At 39.7% G+C, this 19,664-nt stretch overlaps 2 protein-coding genes across 3 annotated transcripts in view; both read right to left on the bottom strand.

Annotated features, from left to right (window-relative positions):
• Nucleotides 1–858: 858 nt before the first annotated feature.
• On the bottom strand, nt 859–14,383 carry rab32a (RAB32a, member RAS oncogene family). The gene is made up of 3 exons (XM_044329756.1): nt 13,983–14,383; nt 4,588–4,865; nt 859–2,206 (listed from the first exon to the last, which is right to left on the bottom strand). Exons 1-3 carry the CDS (start codon nt 14,194–14,196, stop codon nt 2,057–2,059), a joined length of 642 nt encoding a protein of 213 aa, XP_044185691.1. The 5' UTR covers nt 14,197–14,383; the 3' UTR covers nt 859–2,056.
• Nucleotides 14,384–15,516: 1,133 nt separating this feature from the next.
• The window catches only part of grm1a (glutamate receptor, metabotropic 1a), a 32,019-nt gene continuing 27,871 nt past the window's right edge, over nt 15,517–19,664 (bottom strand). Inside the window, exon 9 of one of the 2 annotated variants that reach the window (XM_044330028.1) lies at nt 15,517–17,963. In XM_044330028.1, the coding sequence (XP_044185963.1) occupies nt 17,150–17,963 (814 nt within the window). In that variant the 3' untranslated portion in view covers nt 15,517–17,149. The remainder of the gene's footprint in view (nt 17,964–19,664) is intronic. The other variant, XM_044330029.1, reaches the window with a different exon arrangement.

Below are 19,664 nucleotides of genomic sequence, written 5' to 3'. Positions count from 1 at the left end.
TGTGGAAGAGCACAAGCTGCAGAGTTGGGAGCACAATGTCTGATGACTATCACACTCTGTTTCTTGAGTGGAGTCACATGGTCCTGTCTCTCTTACACACACACACACACACACACACACAGTCTCAGTTATACTTTTTCCACACACACAGCTTTATCCATAATCCTTTGTGCTATGAGTTTCTTCAAGGGCAACTTGAAACTATACTAAAGGTGCAATGTTCTACAAACATTTTGTACAAATATACACTTTTGTAAGCCATTTTTAATGAATGAAACTAAACTACTATACAAATGGTGATTTTGCACACAGTTCTAGCTTTTGTGTTTTTAATAGGTTGACCAATATTACAACTGTTTTTTAAAAGGTGACATTTAATGTTGACTCTCAGACATTCTTCCAAGTGCAGTCAGAAAAGTGTTATTGTTGTTGCAGCAGTTCTGCTGTAGCATTGCACCAACTTGTTGCCATTGTAGATCTACAACAACTCCCAAAAACCTGCAGTCACCTACACAAAGCATAATTGCTTGTATAGCATGCTAATAAGAAATGTGATATTATGAGAATAATCCCAGCTCAACTGACTTGATCCAATGTGTGTGTAATGTCTACATGCCAGTAAAACCAATGAATTTCATAATCTGAAACATCTGCTTGCGAGAATGAACCATAAAATCCAAACAAGGTAAACAAAATAGGTTTATGCTTCATTTTAGCCAGTAACATTGGAGCATGTTGGGCAAAACTGCTCCAATGTATCATTATTAGATCAATAAATGCATTAAACACATTCCAACAATAAGATAAATACATACCTCCACAGACAGTCTAAAAAGCTGCAATCACTAGTAGCCAACACACATCTGTTAAAACGTTTATTCTATTAAGGTCTTGTAGATTTAAAGTATTTTCACATGTAAACTTAATTTCAACTCCACGTTAAAAAATCCTTTATATTTCAGTTTAACATTTTAACAGATTACAACCCCTATGCACAAGAGAGTGTAGTCCTCTGTTTGATTCTGTTTTTTATGATATCTCACCGGATGTATAATGCATGACCCAACATGTTTTAAAAATACATACTGTGAATCAGATCTAAATGTTCATACCAGTGGACAGACAATCAAACAAAGACTTTTCAGTGCCTCACATTGTACCATTATTAGAGTTTTTGAAATACTGTATTGACCGTCTGTGTCCTTGTAACTGTTTGAGTGAACAACAAAAGGGTTGACTCATACTCTTATTAAAATAAGAAAAAAAACTGTATTATGGCACATTATGTCAGAGAAAATGTAGCATAAAGACAACACTTTTTACAGCAATATAAAATACAATCACACTTTGATAATGCTTAACTGTGATGCCCATTTGCTTACTTTTTACACAGTAGTCTAATATGAGAATAGTTGGAGACACGAACATGAGCGTGCTGTAAAATTACTGTTAAAGGGGCATCTGGTATTTTAACTGAAGAAAACCTGCAGAAGCACTCAACACTAAAGTGACTTGTTTCACGGACAAATGGTGAATGACACCAACACAAATAAAAGGCTACAGACAGAGAATAGACCAAAGTGGCAGATTGAGAAATCAGGAGGCTACAGGTTGTTGCCTTGCTTGTGTGTTTCAACATTCTGCTTAGTTTGCACCCTTTGTCAGGTGTGGTACAGTCCAGGGCTTCAGAGGCTGTTGAGGCAACAGGGGTTTGAGTGTGGAAGTTTGTGGTGGAATATACAGTCAGGGAAAAGTGTGCTGAGAAAGACACAATAATAAAGATCCTGTGGTTTGAAAGTGAGGGACAAAGAAGGAAACAGCATGATAGAAACTGAAAATATTCAGGAGACTATCAAGATAAAATTAGGCTTCTATTCTGGCCTTGGGGAAGCTACAATGAAAACTTTCATGTGCAGGTCAGATGGGCATCAGTGCAGAGAGGAGAAGATCCTAGATCTTTGAAGAACCCAAAATTTACATTCCTCCCCGAGGCTACAGTAGAGGGCTGGTGCCACATGCTGGGTGCATGGGTTGGCTAATGAGAATCGATTGAGTGTTAGCAGCAGCCTGATTTGCTCTCTGCAGCCACAGTCTCCTGGTCCAGTTTGATCCGGTCTCCATTGCTCTCCTCATACGGCAAACCTTTGTCATTAGCCAAGATATTCTCTACCAGGAAACGTGCTGCCTCGTCCACGTTGATGTTGTCCTGTGGAAAGGTGAAAACAGCATGTCAGAGTGGTGATAAAATACGCATTTCCTTTGTTTCAAAAATTGCAACTTTATCATTTTCATCCTTCCTTTGCTTCCGCCTGCACGTCAACACTTGTAGCAAACTTTGTTCCCTAGATTACATCACAAGCCTTTATAGACACTACAGCACTCGTCAGCATTGCTTCAGAAGTTCACTAATTCATATGAAGCAGCCTGTTAGGGCAACAGCTGGGAGACAGTTTCCAGTGAGCCAGTCCGAGGCCAGCAGCAACTAAATAAAAACAACCATTCACTTTTGTCCTTCAACTGTGGCCAAAAGCTGCCATCCCATGGGTTGAGGAGGTCATGAATTTTAATGGCCTTTCTCCAGGCTTTACAGTTACAAAGATATTTACAAGGAGGTCTGGGCATCTTGGGTAACAACAAACAGAAAAAACTGTATAAAAACAAATTACTGAGTTGCAAAAGTCAAAAATTAAATTAGCAATGGAAGTCTAAGGTTATTATTTTAGAAAGTTATGACAAATCTGGTGAGAACACAAATCTACTGTTCATGATTAACTGGTGGGGCATGTAAATTTAACTATATGATTATGAGAACTTTCTACAATTGTACTATTTTGATTTTCAATGCATAGAGGGTGTGCACCAATCAGAACCAGACGAGCCTCCTAATTAGAGACAAAGTTGTTGACGATGTCGCAGAAAAGGCTGATTAGGACCAGAGGAAATTAACAGCCTCTTAATATGAGTGTCCTTCCTCAGACCCAATGTCCGCAAAACTGCAATCAAAACAAATGATTAATGTATGTATTGATCTCTCATAAGACCTTTTGTAAAGTTTATATTTAGAGGAAGCCTGTGTCTTTGCTTTACAGAAAAAGTTTGGTGCTCCTTAACAGAATTCCAATCACAGATTGTTGTAGGTTGAGTTTAACACGTGCATGACTGGCACACAAAAAACAACACTTCAATGCACTCACAGAAAGAAAATGGCCAGAGAGGCTTTGCACACATCTCATCCCCACACGCTTCACATGACATAGCACGTGACAGAGCTGAGGGGCCTTAGGTTATTTGGAGTGAGTTAATAAAGTTAACTCTAGCTACTAAAATTCATCAAAGCATTCCTCAACATGGAATTAAAAGGCTTGAGATGTAACAGTGAACATGAGCTGGCACATGCAGACAACTTGCAGCCTTTTGTCAGTCTTGTGCTCTCACACAACTACCTGCTAAAGAGTCTAATACAAATATGAGGGCAGGGAGTTTGCATTTCATCAGACATCAAAGACTAGGAAGTCAGATATTGTTTAACCCTTTCATGTATGAATTTATTTCTAAATTTTGTAGAAGTGTGAGGCTGCAAACATGATCTCATTTCACCAAACTCTGCACACAAAGGCAGAAGTACAAGAGCCTAGAGTAAACACACACACACACACACACACACACACAGCAGTAACACCAAACCTGTGACACCGTGACCAAATTTGAAGAACACCATTACAGAATTATCTCTCAGAGCCCTGTCCTTTTAACCCCAACAGCTCTGGGCTGTAACATCAATCAACATCACGTGATACCATAACACACCAGCTGTCCAAAACATGTTTTTGCCAGTTGGGAAGATAAATGTTCATAGATGTTGTGCATAAATTGCAGGATAATTTCCAGTCTAAAAATTTCAGCCATTTGGCAAAGTTTTTAAAGATTTAAGAAATATTGGTGCTCTCATTCTAGCCACATTCATTCTTTACTAATTCTACAAACTGGCAAACTTAACACTGAATTTTGGATGAGAACTGATAATGTGGAGTGCTGAAGTTAACAAAGGCTTCACTACATGTAACTATTTCACAGTCGCCATGGTGACTAGTGTGATTACACCATTCAGAGGAGGGGTGGGGCGGGGGCTGGCTTTGCCGCAAGATAATTTCTGAGGATTTCCTGTCTGCCATGAGGGGAAGTGAAGAAGCCATTCAGTAAAACGTCAGAATGTCTTCAACTTCACAGCAAACGCTCAGTAGCTCCTTTTATTTAGATTTGGCAGTGCATCTTCAAGCTCTTATCACATCTGATTTGCCACAAACACAAGTCACGTTCATGTGTGTAATAAGATTTCAACCCATTACTGGTCATGTTTGAACCATGACTTGAGGCGCTTTAAAGGAAATATTTATCCCCCATGATGCAAGATATTTCAGCCAGCATTAATATGAGCCCTAACTTTGGTAATTTCACGCTGCTGTACCCTGGCTTAATCCGTAGAATAGCCAGAAATAAGACATAAAAAGACATCAGAGAGAGGAGAATTATTGAAAAAGGAGCCCGTTAAACAGATATAGAGAGGAAAGTACTGTATTGATCTCTCACCTTGGCCGAGGTTTCAAACCAACCGAGAAAGCCAGTCTCTTTGCAGAAATTGTCCATTAGGGCCATGTTGTTGGTGCTCTCTTTCTTCTGGTCACATTTATTGGCGAGCAGCACTGAGGGTATAGGGTTGCCATTAGCCAGTTTCACTTTGCTGTCCAGGTCATGCTTCCACTTAGATACAGCCTCAAACGTGGAACCTCTTGTCACATCGAAGACCACGAATGCCCCCACTGCCTCTTTGTAGTACACCCGCGTCATGTTCCCAAATCGCTCCTGACCTGGGGGATGGGAGGAGAATTTAGTGGAGTATTAGCATTTTTACAAAGCACCTAAAGTAAGCTTGATGAGTAACAGGGTTTTAGGTTTATGAAAGATTTTTTAAGAACGTGTAGGCCTATGTGATGACTCCATCAGGAGCGTATGTGAGAAAACAAAACAAATCTAAATACAAATATAGTATCTTAAGGATGAAGTACAATCTCTAGCCTTGAGCTTGGACACAGTAAATGATGAGACATATTTCATTCTCCTCTTTTGTCACAACTCAGAGAGACCTCACTCAACAATTTTCCTCCTTTGTTGTGGCCAAAAAATGATGAGGATCAAGATGGTTCTCATTTGACCTACTTTCCCTAATTTGCCACAGGCCTAATCCACACAGAGAATGACAGAAGTAATCTGCCATAATAATAAATCCATTCTCTGTAGTCATTCCCTGAGAAAAATCTCAGATGATATTTTACAAAGGTATAACGAGGGGAATTACCAGGAGGATATGAGGTTTCACCATCAATGTGAGAGTGCCTCCTCTTAAACTGGTTTACTTCTAGATATTGTTCTGTACCTGTACTTCTCTATAAGCTACTGATTATAGTCACATCACACCAACTCAACACAGGTTAATCAGCCAGTGAAGAGATCATTTTCCTCTGCTAAACATCAATGCACTGAGTCAACTATTTGAAGTATGCATTTTGAATTTGTTAATTGTATTTTTTCCTTTTTAGTTTGTATGTGAAGAGCATTCAAACATTTTTAGATGCCACCAAGTCATGGAAAATAACTAGATAGAGCCACAGACTCCACTGTAGTCATGCAACTATGAACTATAGTCATGAACTATTCAAATTTCCACACTTTAATTAGCACATTTAAAATGAAACCTTAAAGGGGAAATCGAGGTGAGAAGATCACTTCACCTTAACATAACCATGCAGTGCACTGAGATGTACAGTACAGAACATCAGCGAGGGGAAGTGAAACTATGATTTGCAGTTTGGTGGCACAGCTCTGGTAAACTTGACTGATGTCACACCTTCATGCATACCTGTCTGATCAAAAGATCACTTAATGCCTCTAAGAGATGGGCCTCGTGACTGGGCTCTGATGCCAAATCTTTTCCTGGATGCCAACATAGTTAGATGTGTTGATATTGTACTTCCCCCAACACTGCCCTCAGAGGAACTCTATACAAGCATGAACAGGCTATAATCTGTGACACAGACAGTTTTGGTTCCAGATGTAACAAGGATGTTTTAAGACATTAAAGCAATAGAGAATCTTTAAAAGAATTGGTCATTTTAATGCCAGGATCCTATGGTTAAAATGTGTTTCTGGCAGTTCTGAGAGAGAACTCTTTGTCCAGATATCACAAAAGCAGTTTTATGTTAAAAGTTAGATAGAGGATTATGTTTGCTTTTACTCCATTTTGATGACTGCTGTTTTTTCCTCTTCACATACAAAACAGTCATGGTCTTGCATAAGCTCCCCCATGTATGTTTCCTGTTTTTTCCTGTAAGGTTTTGTATGCCAATATCAGTAATGGTGTATGATTACTCCCATCTTATACATAATTTAACACTGACTTCATATAGTTAAAGGCCTGTTTAAGGATTGTATACAATTGAGGTGTATACATGTGCACACAAATTAAGAAATACATGAAAAAAGCATTACTTAGATTTAGTTTGTGTCTGAGCTTGTGACAGAAGATAAAACACCAGTATAATCTTGAAGTGTTGAAGCTTGTGTATGTTGCAGTTACCATTCATTTACATTGATGCACAGATTGTGCCTTTAAAGCACCTGCTCATTCAACTTATTTTTAGATTCAGTCTCTGCAATTACATCAGGTTTCCAATGACTTAATGTAGCATTTGATGGATTTAGCACATACTGTTTTTTTGCTACACTGCTCCAGTTTAAGAAAGCCTACAGGGGCAAGTGTAATTGTACGAGGGACAGTTAAGAGCTTCCACTAGAGCTGAGTTACAAAATAGAAAATGAACCACGAAAAAAATGATTGAGGAACTGTGAGCACAGCTTCTCCAAGTATACTTTCACTTTACTGTAGGTGCTTACCCAACCACGCAAGGAACTGGAGTGGCGTGGCGCAGTGCGGGTGTGAGTGAGAGAGCGAATACACTGTGGGGCCCACAGGCCTGACGGTAATTGCTCATAATTGAGAGTCTAATTTTAGCTGATATAACCCCAGGTGAATTCACCAGAGACACGACACAGTGGGATAAAGAGCCGATACACTGAAATAAGGATTTCATTTCCAGGCCTTGTAGAGCTCATACATCCGGCAAGAGTGGAAGGAAAAGCAGAATATGGACAGAAATAACTGGCTTCACAATTTTTCAAGGCACTTGCAAAGTCTAGCTGACCCAAACATAATTGTTTAGGCAGAATGTGTGACTGAACAATATTGAACGCAGAGTGAATTCTTTTCAAGGCACTTGCAAAGTCTAGCTGTCTTGCAGAGCAAGACAAATTCTAATATCTTCTTTTTAGGTGTATTAGTCGATAAAGAGGCAGGTAAATAGAGGCAGACATTTCTCAAAAAGGAGCTAAACAATGCAGTAAACCATTTACTCTTACCAATGCACACAGCAACAAGGACAGGTGAGCAGACCTATTATGGTGTACTGATAATAAGCAAAAAAACAACCCTTTTGCCAGCTTACCTTGGACTGAAAACTGGTTTCCATAAAATGTAGAATGGCAAGGTTGGAGATTTCATAACAACAATGCCCTGCACACACTGACTTGCAATTTGTTTAATTTGTATCTGCTCAGAACAAGTATAATCCGTCATTTATTTGAGGAACTGAAGACAAACCATTCCATAAATACAAAGAATCCATGACAGCATGCTGGTCTACATTCAACACTTCACTTCACTTGATTTTCTGACACGTCCAGTCCTTAATCGGCCGGTCGATATTTAAGCAGAGCCAGTCTGCGGGTGTTAACTTCACTCTGTATATGAGTGGCTGGATGGAGAAGACTGGTATGGAGTGATTATATCAATCAATAGCGCAGATGTGATTGCAGCTGCAGACATACACGCTCACATACACACACACACACACACACACACATACACATACACATACACATACACACAAATCTGACTGTTGTAGGGGGTAATGAGTTATTTGGGGTATTGATAAGGTGCTGTGGTTCCACGCATAAGTCATTAACATTAAATGACAGCAAATCCCATGATGCTTTATCTTTGAGGTCCCCATAGTCATTCTAGTGCATTTACTAAATCAATTACTGTTCCTGAGGAAAAAGACTACTGATTTGTTACAGCAAATATAATCTACCTCACTCTATGTTGAATAGGTCAATGATATACAACAGCCAAACGTTAGCTTCCAATGAAGCAATCGTTTGTTCTTTTTTGTTTGTTTGTTTGCAATTGTATGGATTTAAACTGTTTAAAAATGGATGAGCATTTTTTTCCAATAAGCTGTAAAATGAATGATTTTCTGTCATTAAGTCCAGCTATTACTCTGTCAGTCTTTTAAACCATGTTACGTTATGTCTTCACATTTTCACTCCAGGTTTTCCTGCTCTAATTGGCGAGCTGGTTGCCTCTTTTGTAAAGGTTTGACTTTAAGAACACAGGAGGCGTCAGAGGTCAGAGACTTGTGTAGGAAGCTCAGCTCTATCGATTCTGCGATGTCAATAAATGCGATAGATTAGTAAATATCACTTTAATGGTATTCATACTCTTCTGGTGTGTTTCATGTCTTGTTCTATTACACCGATGATGTGTGTGTTCTTTTTAACATTTTCATAATTATCCTGCAACAGAAACGTATATCTGAATGAGCTTTGTTTTTTCTAAGTAAAGGACAAATACAGTTATGCAAAAAGCATTAATGAGTGTCATATGCTGTTAACCCAATCATCGTAAAACACAGGAATGGAATGAGCAGTATGAACAATAGAGTATCAATGGGTAACAGTGAATGCCAAAGACGAGCATGAGACTGCAGGAGAGTGCAAAGCTGTGTGCTGCTGCCCCAAACACACAACATGAGGCAACAAACTAAAGAGAAGTATGTCTCAATTCATAGAGAGAGACAGTAAACTATTGGGAAAGGCTTTAAACAAGGACGTTTCAGATCACACAGATGAATACTGGAGCGTGACCTCAAGTGCAGTTAAGCTTTCTGCTTATGAACACGAAACTTTTTCAGAAATCTGCAATTACAAAACTACTTGATGAAAAAGAAGCGGTTTAGTTACAGCCACTGTATCATCTACTGTTTGTTGTGTGGGAGAAACAGAAAGAAAGCAAAGTCTCATCATTATCCATAGCCCTAGCAACCCTAGTTTCCTCTACGGTCGTACATATTGCTATTCCGTGGGTGGGTTACCATAGAAACTGTCCAAGCCAGACACGGCAGCAGCAACAGCAGCAGTCTCCGTCTGTTGTTAGGAGGCAACTGGCTGTGAAACTTCCCCGCACGACCCTCCTAACAACCACGAACATAACGAAGACAACACAGGGTCCAGTCATTAAAAAGGTAGGCTCCAGCACGAGCTTTCAACGAGAGACCCTGAACAACACATGACCTGCACGTTCAAATTCCACTGAGCAGCATGTGAGAAGTGACTTATTTCAGCTTACTACAGCCTTCAGCGCTGAACAGAGTCTGAATTGAGGGAAAATCCCCAACCTTAACATGGTTATTACCGTTGTTTCTCCATCACCTTCAGCTACAGTGCTGGTGGGCTGCTCAACATTAAGCCTTGGCACAAGGTTGTAGGAATTTAACACAGAATGATAATATCTGTTGTAGAATATTAAGCAGAGTTATTGCATGTGGCTCATTTAAACTATATGTCTGCCCTCTTTTATGAGTCTGTTAGGATCCCGGACAGGAGACTCTTTTAAAATCGTAATTACCATTGACTGTTTTGTGGTAAATATTACCATAAAATATGATCATAGATAGAAGATGTAATTGCATGAGCAAATATTTCAGCAGTTAAGAGCAGTATTTTCTCGATTAATCATTTAGGCTGTGAGTTGTAAAAAAATAGTGAAAAATATGGATTATCATTTCCTACAGCTCAAGGAGATGTATTAAAATGTCTTCTTTTGTCCAACCAACAGTCCAAAACCCAAAAGTATTTTGTGTACAGTCAAGTATGACATATAAAAGTAACAAAACTTCAAATTTGAGAAGCTGGAACCAGTTTATTTTTTGCATTTTTGTTTAAAAAGAGACTCAAAAGGTTGTCTGTCAGTCAACTTATTGATTAGTTGACTGATTGTTGCAAGTTAAACACAACAACTTAACTGTACATTAACACACAAATACGACTACTACTATCACCACAACCATCATCTAACAACACACAAAAGACACTAATGATGCACAGAAGGGAAAACTAATGAATTTTACCATTAAAGAGCTCCATCAGGCACATATTTGCGCTTGTTTCATATACAGATGGGTGACAGTAAAAACCTGTATATGTAAGTGGAAGAATTTGCCTCCACTCAGGGCATGAGGTGTCACTATAAGCGTTCAGAGTTAGCACTGTAATGGGGACGGCTGCATCCTGTTAATGTGAAACCTTCTGCTCCTTTAGAAATGTCTGATCCTAAAAAAGGTGCAGCTTTCTTACTCTATGCCATGGTGGTAATCATCCTGTCCGCTGGCATAGACAAATCCAGGAGAGAGTAGCAATTCTGGGTGAAAAGGGGTGGGAAAATCCACGAGCTTCACACTGACTTCCACAGTGGCCCCATCTTGTACAAGGCTCTGATTACTATCATTCCTCCCAGACTGTAATCGTTATTAAAAGGTTGGTAAAAGACAATACAACTCTGAAGTTGCTCTCAGTGTTGCCAAGATGATAATTCCTTCTTTTCTGCACGATTAAATGGCTTAATGGTTGGTCTTAATGACTTGGCAAATATACCTCCAGCTTTCACTCTTTCACACCCACATCTCATTACTTATTTTATCCTCAGAGTGTCCTCAGGCCAGGCCTTGGTGTTGGTGTGAGTAATGAGGTTTAGTATCTGTGTCATCTAACCCCAAACTTTCTTTCTGGTCAGTGTGTGTGTGTGTGTGAGCATGTAAACGGTTCAACTCACCCAATGTGTGCAAGCATGTTCCCTTGTCTCTATGAATGATATCAGTCTATCTAAGTGTGTGTCAGTGTTTATTTACCCTCGCAGATCCTGTGATCGAGTGCTGTCTGTCTGGCTGTGACAGGCAGACGGCCTTCCCTGGCATTCAGTCACAGATGCCCCCTATGCACTGAGCTCATGCTGCCAGGGCCCAAGTGACGGCGGGGATCGTGGCCCACGCTGCTAGTCAGTCTGTGACAGACATGCAAGTTGTTGTGACGAACACCCCCCCCCCCCCCGAAACCCCGCACACACACACAATTGTCCGCCCCCTTTCTGTCACTGCTGTAAGCGATGGAATAAATATAAAAACAGCAGTCTTCCTAACCATCTGTCCTGATCTGTCTCAGCATATGAGGTTTGATTGAAGGAGAGGATGGACCTGCGTAACCGTGGCAGTGTTCGAGAGTAATAATAGAACGTATCTAGAGGCAGAGCTAATCATTTTTTCTTTCAGCAGGAAAAAAAAAATCATTAAAGGTTGGGTTCACATTTTTACCCACATGCCCATATGTGCATTGAAAGAGTTATTGGTCAATGTAGTTTCTACTTCTTTGCATGCTGGTTGTGAAGAGATTCCTTCCTAACACAATTTCAATCTAAGAGATGGGGGACAAAATCCACAATACTCGTTCTGTGCAAAATGCATTCTGCAGCTCCAGCAGTCCGAGTTCGACCAATCATGTGGGTATCTTCCAAAGTTACAATCCTTTAAGTAGAAAATTGGCTCTTTTTATTGTTACTATCCCTCCACTGCAGCTCAGCAAGGAAACATAGTCAGTGAAAATATCACGTATGAACAGGAGGAACAATTACACCAACCAATACTTCTTTCAATGTACAAATGGGCACGTGAGCATTGTTTTAAGACAGACTTGACTGAACTTATCCTTTAATCTGTGCTTACATACATGCGTATACCCACATATGACTCACAGCAACTGAATTCTCATGTAAAAAAAAAAAACCAAAAACACATTTTCCTGCAGGAACAGACGAGAAGCTTTTACATCTGGCTGTGGATGTTTGAACAGCATGAACTGAAAATAAAAAAATCTCTACCCCAATCTTGTGTAGCGCAGGCTAAATCAGTTGCACATGGTGATTTTCCACAACTGACTATTTTGGGAAAAACTTGTTTTGTTTTTGTGGAGTTCTACATAGTTTATCCAAGTATTTCCTACTCTTGCATTTGCATCATGATCAGAAACCCGTGAATTAGAGTCATTTCAAAGATTACTGGTGTTTCAAATTATGTGGTGGCTACAGGCTAATCAACAAAGACATGGTACATATAAGAGAAAACAGACCATAGTGTAACTTGTGAACACAAAGTCCAATCGTAATGAAAGCATACATAATCGATAATTTCATCATCCCTACTTGGCATAACAAATTTCAGGAATTTCCACATGAGAGTGGTAAAGTAGCAGAATTTCTTTACACTTTAGTTGTTTTAATCCAACATTTTGTTAGTGATTTAAGTACGACCTATGTATTTAAACTTGCATCTTAACTGCATTATAACATTGTTTGTGTCATTGTAACATTGTCGTGCCTTTGTAAGCAGTATAAATGTATTCTTCACACACATCCTTTAAACACTCGAAGACCTTTCTTTTAATACCACCTTCTAAGAGAATGTTTTACCAGCCCCACTGTCCCTGTCCACATGTGAGATAACGATTGTAAAGCATGGTGTAACCCATAACAAACAGAACAGACACTGCAATTTGTATGTATTGTTTTTGTAATGTCTTTGCTATTCGTGTGCAACAGCTCAAAGCTGTCACCTGAAGACAGACACAGTCCTTGAGATGTCAAAAATCATACATAGGCACAACTATTGGCACTTTCAATATAGTGCGCACACACGAGTCACATGATCTCATTATACCTTACACTGAAAAAATTCCATGACCGTATACTATGTGACCAAGCAATTGCACAAGCCTCATGTCAGATGTATTATTGGCTATGAAACCACACCAGATAAAACATGAAAAGACAGAGATAGAGGCATACAACCCCCCTTCATCACACACACACACACACACACACACACACACACACAGAACCTCACATTATACCCTCAATCCTGCTTCTTTAACCTTTATGAGCCTGAAACTGTCAGCTGGATCGAAACTTGCAATTTCAAACTTAAGTCATTTCGTTGGCTGCTTTATCTACTTCTCTTCTTTTCTCACTTCCTTTCTATAACTTGTCTTTTCAAGCGTGTCATTCTCAGACTGCCATGTTTACAGTGTGATATTTTAGTTCTTGGAGATGACAAACACTGTGAGAGTTTGCATGTGGGAAACTTTTATTTACACAGCTCTGATTTCTCCAGGCTTGCTTACTCAAGCTGCTGGAATGCACAGGTTGGTGCGTACGCCAAATTTATACCAGCTTGGAAGAGAAACACAAGGATCACATGGGACTAAAGAGAGACAGACAGACAGACAGATAGAGGCGTCTCAACAACATTACAGTGACATTTCAACATGAATAATAGCGTGACATAAAAGATAAGGGCCAGTTAAGTCACCCAGTAAGCCTATAAACACATTTTTAATCCCAAGAGAAAACATTACATGAATATGATGGTGAGTTTAATTGAAGGGGGGGCGGCGCTCAGTCGGTAATAACAACGTGACCTACATTCCACTGACAATTATGAGCTGCAGTGATCATAAAGTGGAAAAGACAACGAGCATGATCAACCGGTCTTTTCTGCTGGAAATTCCTTCGCTGCTGCCTCTATGACTTCAGAGCCGTCTGGGAATTTAAACTTTTATAATAAACTCATGAAACATTGAGGGAGGCCAAGCCAAAATCATGACAAGTGACTAAGAACATATTTTGTAAACTCTTGTGTAGGCGATGCGAAAGTGATCAGAATCAAGAATCAAGTCGCAATTAAAGCGAACGAGCGTGTCCTTACCTGCGATGTCCCACAGCTGTAACCGCACCAGCGTTTTGCTGTCCCAATTGATAACTTTAAGTGCAAAGTCGACCCCGATCGTCGCCCTGTAGTGCTGCGAAAAAAGCTGGTGCACGTAGCGTTTGATGATGCTGGTTTTCCCGACGCCTAATTCCCCGATCACCAGCACTTTAAACAAGTACTCCTTACACTCAGACACCGAGCCCCCGGCCATGCTGAGACTGACACACTCACAACTTTTCTAAAAAAGAAAAAAACACTCTAGATAACTTCTGCTTTCTCGCTCATGTAGACTTCCTGTAAGGAGCTGCTGTGGACTGGGCTCGTCAGAGGGCTGAAGGTCAGATGCAACAGAAATTACATTTATCTACCCCCCCACCCCCACCCCTCCCTTCTAATCCTCCTTCTCCTCTTCCTCCTCCTCCTCCTCCTGCAGCCACCTGATAAGTCACAGGACCCGGAAATGTCAGGGAAACTCGATATATGTTCCTCTTGTGGCCTTTTATGCTTACATAATAATGTGTTGTTCCCCAAACTTTCTCATCATGTGTCATGATCATCAACTAATTCTTTAACAGAGTCACAATCAGATCTTTTTTCCAGATATTTTTTTTTAAATAAAGAAATAAGTATCCATATGTGCTTTTTAATGTTTTCATTTTGCTTTAGGTGTTTTGAAAACTTCTCATTGTTGATTAATCTGCTGATTATTTTCTCGATTAATCATTTAGGCTATGAGTTTTCAGAAAGTGGAAAAGTGAAAAATAGGCATTTTAATTTCCAACAGATCAAGATGTATTAAAGGTGCAGTATGTAGAATTTAGTGGCATCAAGAAGAAGTTGGACTTGGAAGAAATGGAATATAAGATTCATAAGTATGTTTTAATTAGTGTATAATCACCTGAAAATAAGAGTCATTGTGTTTTCGTTACCTTAGAATGAGCCTTTCATATCTACACAAGGAGTGGGTCCTCTTCTATGGAGGCTGCCATGTTGCACCGCCATGTTTCTACAGTAGTCCAGAGAGGGCCTTTCGCGTTTTTCACTAGTTTCACTGCCAACGTAGGTTGTCCTACATGCTTGGAAAGGGAGGGGGAGGGGAGGAGTATTCACTTGGTTGCAATTTGCTACCAAACCGCTAGATGCCACTAAATCCTAAACACACTTTAAAACATCTTGTTTTGTCTGAGCAACAGTCCAAACCCCAAAGATATTCAGTTTACTGTCACATAGGACACATAAAAGCAACAAAACCTCAAATCAAAGCAGCTGGAACTGGATTTTTAAAAAAATTTTGTTTGAAAAATGACTAAAACGACTATTCCATTATCAAAAAATTTGCTGATTAATTTTCTGTTGATTGACTAATCGATTAATCTACTAATCATTGCAGCTCTAGAGAACTTCTTATGTTTTTTTATTTTGAAAACACTGGTTTAAAACAAAGTTGATCAAGCTTTGCAACTCTTTGGATTGAACCTAATGACAACCCAGTTTTTCAGGCTATTGCAGGCAGTAAACAGTCTTTTTAATATAAATAGTTTTTTATTTTACAGCATCGTTCAGCTTGCCCAAAACATAAAGGCCTATTTCATTCTAGGTTTGACAGTGTTAAACATTGTGGCACCTTTTTATATTTTACATTGGTTAAAATCATTGAACAACTTCCACTATAATAGACTAAAACCATTTGGAAATACAATACAATTGCACTATGTACTGTATATTCTTATACTTTGAAATAATTTGCATTCTTATTGATAAAGAACTAAGAAACTTAACCTCAAGTAAACTACTTAAGTTCATAATGCAAGATTTAAGCAAAATTGAAACATGTAATCTCATTACAAGAAGCAACTAATCATTGGTTACTTTTACAACTGAATATTTTCAAGAGGATACAGTCGACTCAAGTTAGCTTAAAAGTTACCCAAAAACCAAAACACACTGCTCCTTGACAAGTATCTGAGGACAGTTTCAAAATGTATAAACTCTTTTTTTCTGTTGACATTCTAAATATATATAAACATTTATCAGTATTACAAACATACCACCTGTGTGAAAAACAAGAGATGGCTTAACAGTATTACAAACTTTGAGAACTTGTACAAGTACTGTGTTTTCCATTACAATGACACAGCAAACTCAGAAAACATGAGAAATATCAACACAGCATGGAAATCAAAAGTAGTTCTCCTATCACATCCCATGCTCATAAAACTTGTTCTCAGGGTTATGATCAAGTGTAAACTGAATAAATAACATTGCCATCATCTACAATCACGCTAACCTGTATCAGCTACATCGTAAAAATTGAAAGCAGGGATGTAGGTTGATAACAACTTTGATTGGCACATTATATCCATATCACATATCACACAGCGCAAGTCTTCAGCAGAATCTCAGTTCAGTAGTAGTATTTTTTGTGATATTAAGCACACCTTGCAACACATAAAAGTAATATTCAACCAACTTACTGCACTTTTCATGTTAGTTTATCTCTTTGTAATATATTTTAATTGCAATGAGGTCTGATGTGAGAGAGCTGAGGTGAGATTTATTCTTAAAAAAAGGTGAAAAGGAAATTATTTTTGATGCAGCTGTGACTGCTACACACCTGCACAGGCCGGTACATGTCTGAGCTAATTCAAACTGGCATGAAATGCACTTGAGCTATTGCGGTCCTTAGAGACAGCTTCGTCTCTGGTTGTGTCTTAGAGTGCAGTGCTCACATTGAACTGGGCTTTTATAACTGCCACTATGAAAAACACAGCTACATCCTTTATTAAGATTCTCAGTGTTGCTTAATTCATCAAAATTTGGCATGAGAGCTGACTTGTTTTGGCACCGTTTCCCAATTTTACATTTTACAGAGAGGCTATGTGCACTGACAGCCCTTCAGAAATGTATGCATTTGCGACGGATGTTTCCTGGTGATTTTCTACTTCTATGTTTCATTAACCCCTTACTGATAAAAGCAGAGTAATAAATACAAGCAAGCAAATGACAGAGCAGAAAATAAATGTTAAAAAACGTGTGAAATGGTGAATAATGTTGTATGCATCTGTATATGTTTGTGTGTGTGTGAATGTGTACCTGTGTGGAAATGAATGTCGGTGTGATGTACAAGTGTGCTGACAGCAGCCGTGTCAGCGCCTGTTTTGCTCTCACAGTGTTGAGGAGCTGTGTGCGAAGTCTCGGAGGATGTCTGAGGTGTAGACTGAGCTCGGGGGGCTACCGAGCATCGACTCAATGCTGGGGGAGCCGATGATAGACTCCCCTGAATACACAGAGTCTCTGAAGGGGGAGGGGGGAGACAGAGCCAGGGAATCCTCCAGAGTTGGCTTGTTCTGAGTTAAATCCTCGCCTTCCCCGTCCTCCCCCTCCCCCTCCTCCTTGGCATCATAAATGTAGCAGTGTAAGAGGTCCAGTTCCTCGTCCTCGAGCCCCTCCTTTTCAAACACCCCCACTTTTGGGACCAAAGGAAGATGAGAGGGTGTTAAGCTCAAAGGCTCGTTGGCAGGGATTTCCTCCCTGGTGTGGTCATTCAGTGCAGGGACATGGGAGCTGTGTGTGTCCACCAAGGCCCCCTGCAAGCGCTCTGTGGTGCAGCCCGTCAAGTGAGGGGGCAAATAAGAAGCCGGCTTATCTAAATGGGGCTCCAGGCCTTGCATCTGTCCAGAGCAAGTCGGAGTCCAGAGGGGGCGCTGTGCATCATCCTCGTCGCCCTGTTCCACCCGGTTGTATAGAGGCTTAGCACCAGGTGGTTCTTGGGGGAGATGGGGATCTGTGCCAAGGTCGCAGGTGGAGGGCTCACAACTGTGGGGGTCGGGGGTGTTAGTTAGGGGCCTGATGACCGCCGTCTGATTCAAGCTGGCTTCCTGTTTCCTCACATGCACAGACAGTCTGTGCCACACATTCCCCCCCCTCGGAGGGTGTCTTGCACCTGATTCAGACCATGACACAGACTTGCCATTAGAACTATGAACGAGATAAAGACTCAAGTTACTAACCGGGAGGTGGATGAAGAAAAACAACATCAACACAGCAGCAACATAACATAACAAGAGAGCAGCAGCATTTCAACATCTCTGGTGCATGTTAAAATACTTTTTAACCACATGACTTGACATTAACAGCCTTGCTAAGGGGTTCACTCATGAGCTCTAAAGAGCATTACATTTATCAACTGTGGCACCTCACGAACATGGTGATTCATAATGTGCTGCAGACAGCATTATGATCTCCTAATTGCTTCAAACATTGAGCTATGATCTTGCTCATTTTGTCTTGTCTAACTATTTGTTTATATCGTTAAAATGGGATGCATGCATTTGCAAAGTATTTCTGTTGATGCCTGAACTGGCCTGAAGACGACACAGAGTTGAGTGAGGAATGAGCTAGGACTGGCTCTAATGTGATTAGTTAGGAAGGTGGGGAGGGGAGGGGTATTCATGCTGAGAAAAGTTAAATGTGAGGTTAATTCAGGATAAAACAAAAGCAGCAGGGTGGCAGAACCCCTTCTTGGAGGGCTGCAGTGTCAAAAACATATTTCACCATTGCCGAGAATGACAGAATCACAATGGGAAAGTGATTTCTTTAAGTCATCACATACGTTTAACCTGCCAGATTGTGTTGGTTATTAATTCAAAATGACTCAAAAAGCTGAGAGTCAACCAACTTAAGAATGGTTACTTACTGCGCTTTTTATTTTTACTAATTAATGCTAAGGATAATGCAATGATATGTCTAGATCAAATAAGCAGAAGGTTTCTACACAACTTTACTTTGGACCTCTCCGTGGTCTCCTTTGTTGTGGACTTCTCATGTTGCACAGTGTACAGCAAGTGATAGATTTCAGTTTTAGTCAAGCTAATCGTTTTATGATTGATCTGGATGTGTGTCTAAATTTCTCTTCTGGTTGTATATAAAGGAATAAAATGAGTCAAAAGTCTTAGTTGACAGTGCAGCTCTCCAAGAAAAGAGTTGAATGACCCCCATGCCAACATTTGCCAGCCTCTACACTTGCAGACAATACGCTGCTCAGTTCAGAAAGTTAAAGGGTTAGAAGACTAGAAAAGGCTGCATAGCACGGGTGAGAGACAACATGTAAACATATTAGGAACACTCTCATACTCCCCACTCCTTACTTTAGACAATTGTCCATGTGTCACTGCTGTGAATCTCAAAAAAGTTATATGCAAGTCTTATATCTAACTTAGATGTGTGATATCTACACTTAAATAATGATTAACACCTTAGCATGTCCCATTATCTTTAAACCTATTAAAGAAGAACATCCTGTCTTGAGTCTTCTTTTAAATTTAGCTTAATTTCATCAATATCATATTGTTCTCATGGGTGGGGGGATGGGCCACATAAATATCAACTGTGTATCTAAATCAATGATTCAAAATGTGCTTAATTTAGCATAGACTGGGGCACTGGTTAAAATTGGAACATTAACATCATGCATAAACACTCAAATATTGTTGTGATATTATTAAAAAGAGGCACCTGCATATTACTTGCAAATACGTGATGGTATTATTTGAAAAATGCCAAAAAATCATCTTTGGACAGCCTGCTGCACCATTTGAGTGTTTAGGCATCTCATAATTTTGTCTCTAGTCAGTTACTTCAGGAAACAACACAGAATCTGGCAAGATGAACAACATAAAA

This window comes from Thunnus albacares, chromosome 16 (genome assembly GCF_914725855.1).
Source record: "Thunnus albacares chromosome 16, fThuAlb1.1, whole genome shotgun sequence".
Taxonomy (NCBI): Eukaryota; Metazoa; Chordata; class Actinopteri; order Scombriformes; family Scombridae; genus Thunnus; species Thunnus albacares.
This window is presented reverse-complemented; position numbering and strand designations above follow the sequence as displayed.

Bases quoted from the DNA above. Each gene is read 5' to 3' on its own strand.
- rab32a (XM_044329756.1), bottom strand. From the start codon at position 14,196: ATGGCCGGGGGCTCGGTGTCTGAGTGTAAGGAGTACTTGTTTAAAGTG. The intron at 4,866-13,982 runs GTAAGGACACGC...CCCATCCCCCAG, and splicing joins ACAGCTGTGGGACATCGCAG to GTCAGGAGCGATTTGGGAAC. The intron at 2,207-4,587 runs GTGAGAGATCAA...ACCTTTCCACAG, and splicing joins GGTTTGAAACCTCGGCCAAG to GACAACATCAACGTGGACGA.